Below are 13,106 nucleotides of genomic sequence, written 5' to 3' on the forward strand. Positions count from 1 at the left end.
ACCAACCAAACACGCACCTCACCGCACCGCACCGCTTCCTTTTAATTTGTCTTCGTTACGCGCGTCAATCACTTTTTCGTTTTCCGTCGTCCGTCGCCGGTCGCCGGTCGCCGGTCGCCGGTCGCGCCAAACTCCAACGTCGTTTTTCACATTTTTCCGCTGCATAACGATCGATAAGTTACATATACGTGACAGCGCTTCGACCCTCTGCTTCGTAACGACGCACAGGAACCAACGATCGTGACCAGCTCGTGAAAGCGCGGAACCGGTGATCCGTTCAAAAACCGTTGATCGCTCATCGAATTACCCTACCCTACCCTGCCCTCTATTCACAGGCTTCGCACGTTCTCCATTCTTTGTCTTCGCTTACTCCGGAACAAACAGCTCGCCCGAAAACACGCTACGTTCGCCGGGTAGATAAAGTTGGATGACCAACTACTTAGAGAACTCGTACGTCCCGAGGAGAGTGAACATTACAGGTTTCCCGCGGACCGGATGCTTCGTTTAACGTTGATGTATGCGCCGCGATTGCCGAACGCCACCGCAAATGGAGCGACGGAAAAATATTTACAGTTAATATTATCCCATTATAAAAGCGGCGACCATCCTGTCGCGTTCGACGGCGCACGTTATAACGCCCACGGTATTGGTAAACGAGAGAGAGAGAGAGAGAGAGAGAGGGCGAGAGGGAGAGGCGACGCGTCTGTTCGGCATAATACCGATAATTTATGAATACAAGCGAAGCGGCCCAACGCACGACCGAGTTTCTCTTTTCCTCCGCAATTAACTCGTCGATTTCTATCCTCATGTGATTGTCTTTCCCGCGAGTTCACCAACGCAGAGAGAGAGAGAGAGCGGAGGCAGCAGAGGCTTTCGATATCTCGGCTGGATGCATGTTTTATTTATTTATGCTAATCCATTCTCTTGGACGGATCGTCTTACCACCAAGTTTACCGTCTGAAAATTTCATATCGAATTCCCATCCTTGTACACACAGTGCGCCAAGTCCCGTGCACGATCTCCTCGAGTTCTCTCGTCTAGACGGAGGAGACGCGCGAGGATAGCGTCGTCGTCGCTTCCTCCTTCATCCTTATTACCCTTAAATCTTAACGGTTAACCGATGAACCGCGATACAGCATCAACTTCTGATCCTGGCTCTCGCCCAAAGGTTTACGACTCTTTACCGAAGATCCCGCGTTCGCTCGTTTAATTTTTACCTTTGCACCGTGCGCGAGCCGTGTTCCTTCACGCGGGATTTTTTATTTTTCCGCTCTCTAACGACTACTCGTCCTTCTCCTTCTCCTTCTCCCATCCTCAAGCTCGCGTACCGGAACGTCATAAATTCTAGCCATCCTTCTCTCGGCTCTCTTGCTCACCACCACCACCCTTCCCAACCCCTTTCCTCTTCCTCTTCCTTTTCCTCTTCCTTCTCCCTCCATCTTCCCGCTGTTCGGGTCGTGCCCCTCTTACCGCCTCGTTCGCGTACGTTGCTCTCGGGAAAACCGCGATAACGCTGAAGAAACGGCGGAACGTAATTAGAAAGAGTGCCATTTTTAAACCGTTCCCTCCATTCCTCGCCTCGCGCACTCCCAAACGAGAGTCAGCATTTGCGTCACGGCTCTTTTTAGACCTTTGTATTTCTACCCTCCTCCTCTCTTTTCGGACAAAGATTATTCAGCCAGAGGCATAACGGTCGGTATCGGCGGACCACAGGGCAAACGGCCATTTTGAAACGAAACCACTTCCCAAGGATCGGGCGTTTAATATTAGCCGTCTGCCGCGAAAGCACTCGCGTTTCCCCGTTCCACACTTCACCGCGACAATTTTCACCGGATGAATTTTTAAACGGGAAATTCAAATCAGTTACTCACCCTCCTGTCCGAGAAGTGCGGCGATTAAGAATAGCGTAAGATCCATCGTCGGGCACGTTTCCTCGGCGATCGGGCCTCGAAACACTCGGCAACCTTCACCGTTCTTCGATTCTTCCACCTCGTTCCTCTCTCCTCGTCTCCTCCTTCCTTCTCGCGACGATCTACCGTGTAAACACACACGTGTACATGCACAACACTGCGTCAACGATACTGATTCGCTAATAAGCATCGGTAGCGGATTTCACTTGAAAAATTCAGCCCAATTTCGACCTCCCTTTCCTTCCCCTGTGTCGAAAAACCTCGAAAACGCGTCTTTCGAATTTACCTCGAACCGAACCAACTACTACGATACTTGGATAGGGGAGAGGCGAGCGAGCAAGAACGTCGCGTCGCGAGACGAACGTTGGGTGCAAACGGCAAGGGAGGCAGGTCGCGTCCCGACCCTTCACGGTATTACGTCTCCTCGCACCCTCGTCAAGAGGGCTTCCCTGACTTCGTTTAAAAGTCCTCTCGAGCGTTTAAATACTTCTCGCCAAGATTTCCAAGTTTCCGCGATTTTTGAGTAGAGCCGCGTCATCCGATCTGGTGGTCCGATAGCGTAGCCGGCGATAGTTTGGCACCGAGACAGGCCCGTTAAGAGGGTGGGTAATTTTCGCCTGGGAATCTCGAACAACGATCGCAACGTCGACGAAAAATAAGACTGGAGGATATCCGCAGAAGGAAGTAGCAGATTCGAGGCGAATCCTAGGAAGAAAGCGTACTCAAGTCGAGTTCACCGAATTACCGCACACTCTTGATCGACCGTCGTTATTTAACCGGGAATTTCGGGAATCGATCGAGCGGAAAATCTGAAACGACTATTCGACTTGGTTTCCAACCACACCACATCACATGGTAGAGAAAGAGAGAAAGAGGGAGGGAGGCGCGAGAGACGGCTCGAGCGGAGAAAAGAGAAAAAGGAAAGTCTGCCGGCGTACGGAAGGTACGGCTTTTAAATGCAACTTGTTGCAATCTCGCCGAAAGCTCCGCGAGCTCCTTCGACTAGGAACGCGCACGTGTGTCCTTCGTCTGGGTAACGTGCCTGCACGCGTGCCGCTACGCGTCGGTCGATTCTAACGTCCGAAATTCCAGGCACAAATCACACACCGTTCAAACGGAACTCGAGGAAAACCGAACAGAGAACTCTATTTGAGAGGAAATCCCGACGGAAACGGGTAATATCGCGAAACGAAGCACATCTCTGTTTGCTGCGAATGCGATGGGACCTCGAGGTCGACTGGTACCCGAGAGGACAAACGACGAGCAAATTATTAAGCGAGCTAGGCTGCTGTTTACTCGAGGATTCCCAACCGATTCGACCGGTCCAGTCGGTCGGGACCGTCCCTTTGTTTTTCTCTCCTGACACGTGCACAACACCGACCGTCCTACTGGACACACGCACATCGACAATTATATTCTCATCCAACTGTATGACGCGAATGCGTATTGATTTGACCGAGACTATTCCCTTTCGGATCCATTCAAAGAATGGGTGGAGCGTAGTGTGGGTGTACGTAGGTTCGTTTACTTATCGGACATAATAGCATCGACACGAGTAACTTTTCACCAGCCTTTGTACACCCTTTAACGCGGACTAACCACGCGATAGATATCGCGATCTACGACAAAGTTCCGTCCGCGTACCCACGACTAAATCGAAACTGTCTCTCGGTGATCCCTCGATCGCTCGAGATCACCTCCCCACCTTCCTGCTTAATTGAATTTCCAACTTCTCACAGAGGCTACTCGGTTGATCTTCGATTGGGATTAAGAGCGGCTTACCGCAACGCCGTCGACAGCGGCTACTTCTGGCAAGGCTACTTCCGGTTCATCGGGTGCACACGGCCGTTGTCCTTCCGTATGCCAGTGCGATCCGCAGACGGTAGAACCGATCGGTTCGTGGACGCGTCAAAAAGAGAGACGAGAACATGGAATCGGAATGGTTGAAAAGGACGAGTTCGCGACGCAACCCCGCGAGATTTGAAATTGGAATATAGAGAGCCGCGAAGAGAGATAATTCTTCTTCTTCTCCTTCTTTCGCTCGAGAACGAAGAGAAGAGCAAAGCGAGAGGATGATTCGCGTTAGCGACGACGCGACGTCTCGCGGCGCGGCGCGGCGTGGCGAGGAGCGTCTCGGAGGGAAAGTTCGCGTCGCGGATGGCCGATGCCGACTACGAAAGCTCGACGTCGCGCCAGTTTAGGTTTGTGCGCCGGTATGTCGTATACCTGGGCGCGTGCGCGTTGCGACTAGAGCAGGTGCGAAAAGCACGCGGTCCTCCACACCGAAAGACCTGACGCGCGCCTCCCACGGCCACCAGATCGCGGCCACGATCCGATCTTCGGCTTTCGACGCAGCATCCAGCCAAATCTTTGTCCGTACCGGCGGTACCGATCCGAACAGGGAGACGGCTGCTCGCATCTTCCGCGTTCATAAATATTTCCGGTCCGACAGCTTTCCAACGATTGCCACGAAAGGACGATACTTTGGCTGTCTATTTTTCGATGTAACGCGTTATTTCCTTCCCTGTTTGTTCACATCGGCGGACCACGGAAATAACCGAGACGGGGAGCAACTGTTAATTCGAGTGCAATTGTTATCAATATTCGCCGCGATAGATGAGAAAGTATGTACCGGAAAGGAGAGAAGCGTGGAGAGGCCGATAGGCGAAACAATTATTCCGTTGTTCCGCTATCTCTCGAAAGCCGATGCGCGCGCGAATGGATTCGAGGGGTACTTTAAAGACGATAATAAGCTCGGTCGTTTGTAAACGCGTGCCGCGGGGAAATCTTCGCAAATGGAAAAAAAGAGGGGAAATTAACTTTCCACCGTTTTCTTCCCTCGGCGATTCGTCGACGGAGCGAGGGATCTCTCGCTACGTTTTCTCCCGTTCCGAGAGATAGGAGAAACGAAGAAACGCGCAGTTTGCTCCGTACCGTAGCGGGATCTCAAGCGGCGTTACAGCCACGAAGGAAACCTGTGCAGTGGATCCAGCGGGCATAAAAATTTCTCCCTAACGGGATAATCGTTTTTTCCCACCTCCATCTACTCTACGCTAGGCCTTCCTTTCCCTCTCCCACCACTTTGCTTTACTTTGTTCGGCAAACTGAAACTGACGCAACAGCCAATTTCGTTCGTTACGGTAACGATAACGGTAATTGTTAACCATGCGCGCGCGTTCCGGCCACGGTGAGTAGTGCAGACGACCAAGGGGAGCTAGAGCTACTCTCCGGTGCTGGCGACCCTTCTACTTCAGATAGCTCACCGATGGATCGTCGCTTTTATCCTTGCGACTCGTGGACGAAAATCAAACGAGAAACATCGTCGGAGTGACACGGAAAGAGGAGGAGGAACAAAAAGAAAAACGGGGCGGGGAAAAAAGAATGTAACTCGGCGTATCAGCGTAACGACACGACCGTTTTCCAAACCACCCTGTTTCCACACACGTTACACACGCCGCGCCACGCCGGTGTGTACGCGTATTTCGCGTGGTCGGATCGTGGCGCAACGCGGTGATGCGTTTATCGTACGAGCGATGTTTCGATAAAATCGTTACACCTAGGCACATCCATGGCAGGAGGCAGGCAGAAAGCTGGATAGGGTGAACGCGGAGAAATCCTGTTCCCCCTTTATTCTCGTTGCGGTGTTCCTTTGAAAACAGTTGCGGTACAAATCCCAGTTCGTAGGTATAGACGATGAATTCCATTGTGGTTTGCAACGGATTGAGAAGACAGCGAAATTGTTTTCGTTGAAAACCGCGCATATGGTCGATCCAACGATTTGCGGCTGCGCCATCAAAGACGTTGTACTTTGGCCAACAGTTTCCTCGAAATTGGCGTAAATCGATTATCCGTTCATTAATCGACCCGCGCGCGCGCGATAAACGATCGAGTCCGTGAACGGGTAGGAGGAGGAGGAGAGTCCTCGGTTCCGTGGGTCGGACGCTCGGAAATTACGTCGTTCGAAATACCAGTTCGAGAGGGTCCTGCAAAATCGTATACGTCTTCCTTATTGGCGGTTCGCGTCCGAATATCGACGCGCTCCTCCTCCTCCTCCTCCTCCTCCTCATCTACCTTCTCTGCCCACCGTTTACCCCCGTTCGCCATCGTTGCATCCACCGAAATAAGTCTGCCTCCTACGAAAACCAGACACGGTAGCCAGCGGCGCGCAGACTGCAATCGTTCTTTGTTAAAATCGCGCTTATCTGTGAATGAATAATTCATCGTCTCGTTTATCTTTTCCTACCGGTGGAACTCTGCGAAAAACGGTCAACGCGGAAAATAAAATTAACATAAAACGAGGCTACGAATGTGATTTAGCGACGCATAAAAAAGTTCTTCGCGCTCGGGGATCCGGCTGGAACGCGTCGTTAATCAAAGAATCGTCCTGCGATATTATTACAGTTTTCTCCAAGGGACAGTGTACGCGCGCTCCACGATCCTCGACCTATCATCTATCAGTGTACTATACGTATCTGGTTGATTCGCTCTCCTTTCCGCGTTATCGATATCGATGGCGCGTTTGGGACGGAGCGCGTACTTTCGAGTTTCGTCGCGCGAGAATCGAATCCGCAGCGAGTCGTACGGAATAATTAGCGGACTACCGTTAACTAGCTAAATGGCGCGAAACGCTTACACGACGAGCTGGCCCTGTAACAACAGCAGAGCTCCTTGCTTCCTCGAACAATGGTAATTCCCTGGTTGGACCGGAAGTCTTCGATCGTCAGAGAGGGACAGATTCCTTCCTCCGCGCTAACAAAGTTTCGCGAGGGTAAAGCGCATCCGTGGCACACCGTATGTAGAAGCTCGCCTGCTACTTAACCCGAATAAATAGGAACGTTCTGCGTCTGCTGGAAGATAGTATCGACCATCCTTTCCAGCTCGTCGCACTGGCAACCTCCTCCATCCCCGCTCTCTCTCTCTCTCTCTCTCTCTCTCCCAACGTTTCCACCTTTCTCTCGGGCTCTCTCATCCTCGACGCCACACCGTCGCTCGCGCCCTCCGTCTCAAGCCCTGTTGCACCACCTCGAGCAACCTGACCGTCTGAAAGGCAACCAACCGGCGGAAGGGGAGCGAAGGGACGCAACCGGAGACCGAACTCGAGGGTGTAGCTTTCACGACCTTTCCGGGCTACGGAGTTAATATTTATCGAGGCTGCCTGTAATTTTCTTGGGAGTCGGCTGTGGACTCCTCACCGGTGTTCCAGGGTATAGAAACCAACGAGAGGGGAGAGGGGAAATAATTAAGGTAGCTCCGACCAGGGTTTCGTGTATTCCTATCCGATACGATACGCTCCTTTTTCCTGCTTTTCGTCCACCGGAGGAGACGACGCTTTCCATTCGGGGCCGAGTAGTACCGGAGTAGGCCCGATAGATCGTTTCTCGAGATTATTGACTTTTGCTGCGAACCTTTTTGTTCTCGTCCCCGTCGAGACGACGAGTAATCGGCCGAGGCTCGTTCGCGGAATTTTACGAGTTCGCGTACACCTTCAGGCTCGTGCCTCCTCCTCCTCCTTCCCTACTCCTACACCAATCGATTCGTATTTGCACAGGTATCGAGCCTCTGTGTGTTTTTTTTCTTCTTCTTTCCTCCCTTCGTTTCTCGTTCAACGACGTACTTCGCCGCGGGATACCAAACGACGCGACTCACTCGATCTCACGGTGTTAGCTCGAGAGCACGAATCTATGCCACTCCTCGAGCGAGGAACAAGGATCCATCCAGCCTGTCGTAAAACGTACTCGAATATGATACACGAGCGAACTATGTATTCCTCCTCCTCTATGTGGCAGCTTGATCTACCAGTTTTACGCTCCTCCGTAAATACCAAGCCTCTCTTCTCTCTTTCCCCGAGAACTTTCCAACACGTTACTCCGCGAGACGGTGCGGACTGCTTTACGTTTCATCATACGCGCCAGCCAGGCGTGGCGTATGATATCGTGGGGGTATCAACAAGTAACTTGGCTCGTTTCCTCGGTGAGCAATGACAGGTCGAAGGAGAGGAGGAGGAAGAAGGAGGAGATGGAGAAGGAAAGGGAGCTAGAGAACCCGCCGGTGGTTGCTGTTGTGTTGCTACTTGCTGCTTGATTTACGACGTAGCGCGGCCCCGCTCGCTATCGACCACGATTCCCACCTGCCTCCCTCGATTAATTGGTCCACCCTGTCGCGGGGTTAATTTATAGGCGTGCCAATCGTTGGCTGGTGCGAATTGTCAACAAGTGGCCGATTCTCCACGAGTCTCGTGCAAGGCGAGGAAACCGAGAGAGAGCAAGTGCTAGAGCAAGTTGCTTTTTCTCCGAAATCTGCATCTCGATTTCGGTTCACCTAGTTACGCGGGACGGTATCGATCGCGTCACCATGCCGAGAGAAAGCCGAAAGGGAGCCGAGAAGAAGGCAGGGAGAGGAAGAAAGAGAAACGGCGGAGGAGGGTGAATAAAAATTAACGATAAAGCGAAGGTTGGTGGAACGAAGCGATGTCGGTCGGGGGTCGGCATGGATCCTCTGGGAGGCCGAAAATGCACTTTTTATCACGGTACATCTTGTATGCGCCGCGGTATCGGGCCCGCGCATACATATTTCCTAGCACGTTCCCCGCACGTAGCCCCGGTGTTACTACGGCTCCACGTCCCTCGATCTCGATCGTCTCCGACGGCTCGGTAAACGTGCAAGGTCGACCGTGCTCGCTCGTGTGCCTTTACGAACTATCGAAAAATCAACGAACCGTTTCAACGGCAAGACAGAGACGCGCAGGCCTTGAGAATCGTTCGTCGACTCGACGCTTTCCTCCAAAATTCTCTCCCCTGGATTCTCTGCGCTCCTCGGCTCGCGTAAAAAGAGACTCGAGTGGCGACGTCCGCTTGGGAGAAGTTTTTCTTAAGAGAGAAGAACACGTAGACCGGGGAGTATATTAATCTAGCCGGAGGGTAAGAAAGTATGAGAAATAAAGTCTTTTTGCGGTGGCGGTCCGGAAGGGAGGAATAAACAGAGGAGCGAGGGATCTTCCGGGATTCCGAGTGTACGGCGACAAGAAGATTAAGCGGCCTCTCTTCGCCGGGGCCGTCCCTTGTCCCTTCCGGCATTTAGTCGCCGGGCTAGAAAGAACAGGAGAAACGAAGGGGACCAGAAATGTATTCGAAAGGTTGATAGGCTCGATTCATTTATCTCTAACACGTTCAACCACACCGACCAACCGAGCGTTCTCGCCGCTTACTAGTTGCGAGCGAGCCTGCTACCAACTTGAGAGATTCACGTCGCCAAACGATCCGAGAACGATCGATTTAACGCGTTGGCTCGTGCTCGCGGTTAATTTCATCGAGGGAGAAAAAGATGGAGTAGAAAATTAGCTCGCGATTAAGCGAAAACCAGGTAGATGCGGCGGTCTATCGAACCTGTAGCTACTTTAATCCGTTAGCAACCACTTTTCTCCCCCGAGCAAAGATTTACGAGGGCCGTTTTAGAAGGCGAGCGATTAAGAAGCAAGACGTCCCACGCTTCGCTCTCCAGACTCGTCTCGCAACGCACGCCGAGCCGCTCGGTACAACTTCCAAGACCGACGCGACGCAAAACGCATACTCCCGACCAACAGAGCACCAGTCTTTAATCAATTATGCAAATCATTTGCGGACTCCTTCCCGTTCTGTCGCGCGAGGACGCGCAATCCCGAGTTCCCTTTCCCTTTGTACACCGAGCTGTAAACCATACCCAGTCGCAATCCGTCACACACCGTTCCTTCCGCTTCTTTCGCGTCCTTTCTCGCGTATTTCGTCACGCCGGTCACTCCTCCTCCTGGCTTGTGTATTCAAACTTTCGAATCAACTCGTTTTAGGCGTGCGCGCACTCGCTCACACTCGCTCGCGTTCCTTTTCTACTTTTCCAGCCGCGCGCGGTATATTATTTACCCTCTCCGTTTTTTACCTCTGAAAGTACCACCTAAAATACATGCCCACTCGCCGTCCCAGTGACGGCCGTCCATGACTCTCGCGTACTCGCCACCCGACACACACACACACACCCTCTCCGGTGGTGCAACCCGTCTCTGGCAACGCACAGTTTCGCGTATAACCTTCTCGTATCTCCGGTCCCTCTTCCTCTTCGCGTCCGTCCTCGTTTCCGCGCTTCCCTTCTAGTACTTGCACTCGCGCGCATCGCTCGGTCCTCTCTCTAACGAGTTATGTTTCGCGCCCTCGTCGCGAAAGTTCGGATACGAGATTACCGTGTGCTGGTCGACTCTCGAGCATCGTTCCCGATATTATGGAAAACGCGAGAGGCAAAGTCGCCACCATGCCAGCGAGAAACGACGAGTACGCTGCTTCTCCCCGATCCTCTTGTCTCCTCTGGAGTAGAACCGGGCCCTAACCTTTCAGAAAGAACTAACAGATTTAACGCACGCTCTATACCACGATAACGATAACAGCAGTATCGTTACGCTCCACGAGAAGAAAATATCCATGTTTCTATCGAGAAGCGAGAGAATATCCCCTTGGTAGAAAGGAAAAGTGCACAGATACTGAAATATCCGGAGCAAGTGAAGCAAGTGGTATCGATAACAGACTTTTGCCGTGAACGCGAATACGACGATCGAGGGGAAATCTAGAAAGTAGACGGGGAGGAGAAGCGGTTGCAGGGACGTCGAACGAACGTTGTGTGTCCTATTAATCGCGTTCACCTTCTCGCTAACGGGCGTGCAGCCGGTGTTGGTTCAGTCGCGATCTCCGCGAATTTTATGCAGAAAGGAAGGTGTATTTCTCGGGTTGAAACGCGGCGCGCATGTACGCCGCATTTCGTGCCGCTCCGACTTTACTCTCTTACTACCTCAGGGACTCGGCTGCAGGGCTAACTAGACCGGAGGATCGTGCAGAAAGAAACGTAAGCTCCACACGTTACGTCACTGTAATTTTTTAAACGTTCTACGATAAACAGTCCCTCCTCTCCTCTTTCATAAATTACCACGAGAGCTAGCTCGCTCGCTCGTCTGCGTACGAGTAAAAGTGCGTGCATACACCTATGTAAGTATCTAAACACTCGATGCGATCTCTAGTGATTTCAGTTATTGCTTTTCCATTCATACTAATTCACGCCAAATGTTTTTCTTCACTGGTATTTATAAACATTATGTGGGTCGCCTGCGATAAGCCAAAACTATTTATATTAGAGAGTTTTATTTCAAGTATATTTCCTGCATAGTGTCCGAATATTTATGCACGGTAGCGTACGTAGGTATTCAACGGACGGAACATCCGTCTGGTATTTCTATTGATCAATGACGCATTGGACGACCAAGGTGCAAATAGATTTTTATTAGGGCAAAAGTCAGTCGACCGAAAAACACGCGATGGAATGTCACGGGTCAGTCTTCCATTATTTACGTTACCTTCCTCCCTCTCGCGCCACCGTTACGCCTCTGTTTCACCGCTGCGAACGTTTCTCTCTGTCTCTCCGTCGAACGATGATCTATCGAGTTTTCGTTTATCCCGCGAATTTCGTTAGAAGATGTGTGCAAAGTAGAAGCGGCACGAACGCTAGACAGATAGATGGATGGGTTTAAGTAGGACGGAGTTTGGGAAGTAGGATCGGTCGCCTACGAAAACGAGAGCAGAATATTCGTTATCGAAGTTTCGCGCCGATCCCAGAATGAATCGGGAATTGGCTGACCAAGATCCGACGAACTGCACCGGAAGTCGGCCGGCGAGTTGGTCCGAAGGAACTTCCCATCGAATTAGAGAAAAGTGTTCGCTGCACACCCGCTGCGACAAAGTTCTCCGTTAATCTCCTGGAAACCCCTACGGGTCTCGATTTATCGACGATATCCGATACGCGGAGCTTCTTCCTCCGATTTATTCTACCCCCTCCTCCTTCATCTTTCGCGCCTCGCTCCTTGCTCTTTGCTCACCGTCTTCCCATTTTCCTCCCATTCGTAATATCCTTCGATCAGACGTTTTACAATGAATCCGTTGTCTATTCCGCTCGACTCTGGCTACATCTAACGTCCCCAGTTCCGGAATACAGCGATCCTCCACCCGACGATCGTCGGTGGAAAATATCAAGGAAGGAGGACACACGTAAGGAGAGAGAGCATTATTAATTCTCCTTGTTACGAAAAGTTCGAGTATCGAAGGAAAGAGGGAAACTGATAAAATTGTGCCGATGAGAAGAAGGCGAAGGCGAAGGCGAAGGCGAAGGCGAAGGCGAAGGCGAAGGCGAAGGCGAAGGCGAAGAGGGAGAGTTGGAAAACCGCTCGAGTCAGACTCGCTCTCGACTCATTACTTTGAATTATTCGAATAATATTTCCCTGTCTGGTTGAGAAATCAATGCGTCTGCCCAGGCGATGCATAATTCATGGCATAGTATCGGACAGATCCAAGATTAATAGGCCTGATCAGACGCTCTCTAATCGACCGCTTACCGCCTACTTTCCTCTTTTCTCTATCCCACTTTCTTTCCCGCTCGCCCTTCTCGTCGTCTTCCGTTTATCTCTCTTCACCAGGTGAAATCGATAGGTAGCCCCGGGACTGAGACGAGTTCCAATGATTTCATTTTCCAAGACCTCCTTCGTTTCGGATATTCCCCAACAGTCAAACACGAATTAGACGTTAACCCGCGACAAGTAGCTTATTCGATTTATCCAGCGTCCCAGGTGATGTTCGTCTTGCCTCGAATGGAAAGCTGAGCGAAGACGAACGAAAACCGTAACGCTTACGGAAACCACCGTGCCGTACGGATTAAAAAGTTGGAAAACCTTTTCTCGCCAAAGTTTCCCCGCGATCGTTGCATAGGTCGAGCTGGTGGCTCCAACGGTGGATCGTCGTCGTCGTCGTCGTCTCGTTCGGCGTTCGTAGATTATCCGATTAAAAGCGAGACGATCGTTAAAATCGTTTTCCGGTAAATGGTTAACGCGAGCCAAGCTATTTTTCATGCGACAAAGTCTCCGGCCGGCGTTCGAGCCTATTTTTAACGAGAAGTAACTTTCGTTCGGATAACTAGGAACCGTGACCAGAAGAAATAATTTTGGCCGGCGCGCGCGCGCGCGCGACAGACCTAATTGAGACGAGCACGTACAACCCAATAACTTTCGAGTTCGACTCCGGAAATTAAATGACGTGAGGCAAAAGCCAAACGCGCTCTGTTGGCCGTGCAGGCGAACGAAGAAGAAGAAAAAGAACACAGGTAGCCGAGGAAGGTAGTTTAAAAGAAAGTGACGGGACA

General features: G+C 51.4%; 1 protein-coding gene across 1 annotated transcript in view; it reads right to left on the reverse strand.

Moving 5' to 3' along the window:
• Nucleotides 1-1,980, reverse strand: part of LOC108579698 (cell adhesion molecule 2-like) — a 31,244-nt gene extending 29,264 nt beyond the window's left edge. The window contains exon 1 of the mRNA XM_017943286.1: nucleotides 1,872-1,980. Coding sequence (XP_017798775.1) covers nucleotides 1,872-1,917 — 46 coding nt within the window. The 5' untranslated portion in view covers nucleotides 1,918-1,980. The remainder of the gene's footprint in view (nucleotides 1-1,871) is intronic.
• Nucleotides 1,981-13,106: the final 11,126 nt, after the last annotated feature.

This window comes from Habropoda laboriosa, unplaced genomic scaffold (genome assembly GCF_001263275.1).
Source record: "Habropoda laboriosa isolate 0110345459 unplaced genomic scaffold, ASM126327v1 scaffold33, whole genome shotgun sequence".
In the NCBI taxonomy this organism is placed as follows: Eukaryota; Metazoa; Arthropoda; class Insecta; order Hymenoptera; family Apidae; genus Habropoda; species Habropoda laboriosa.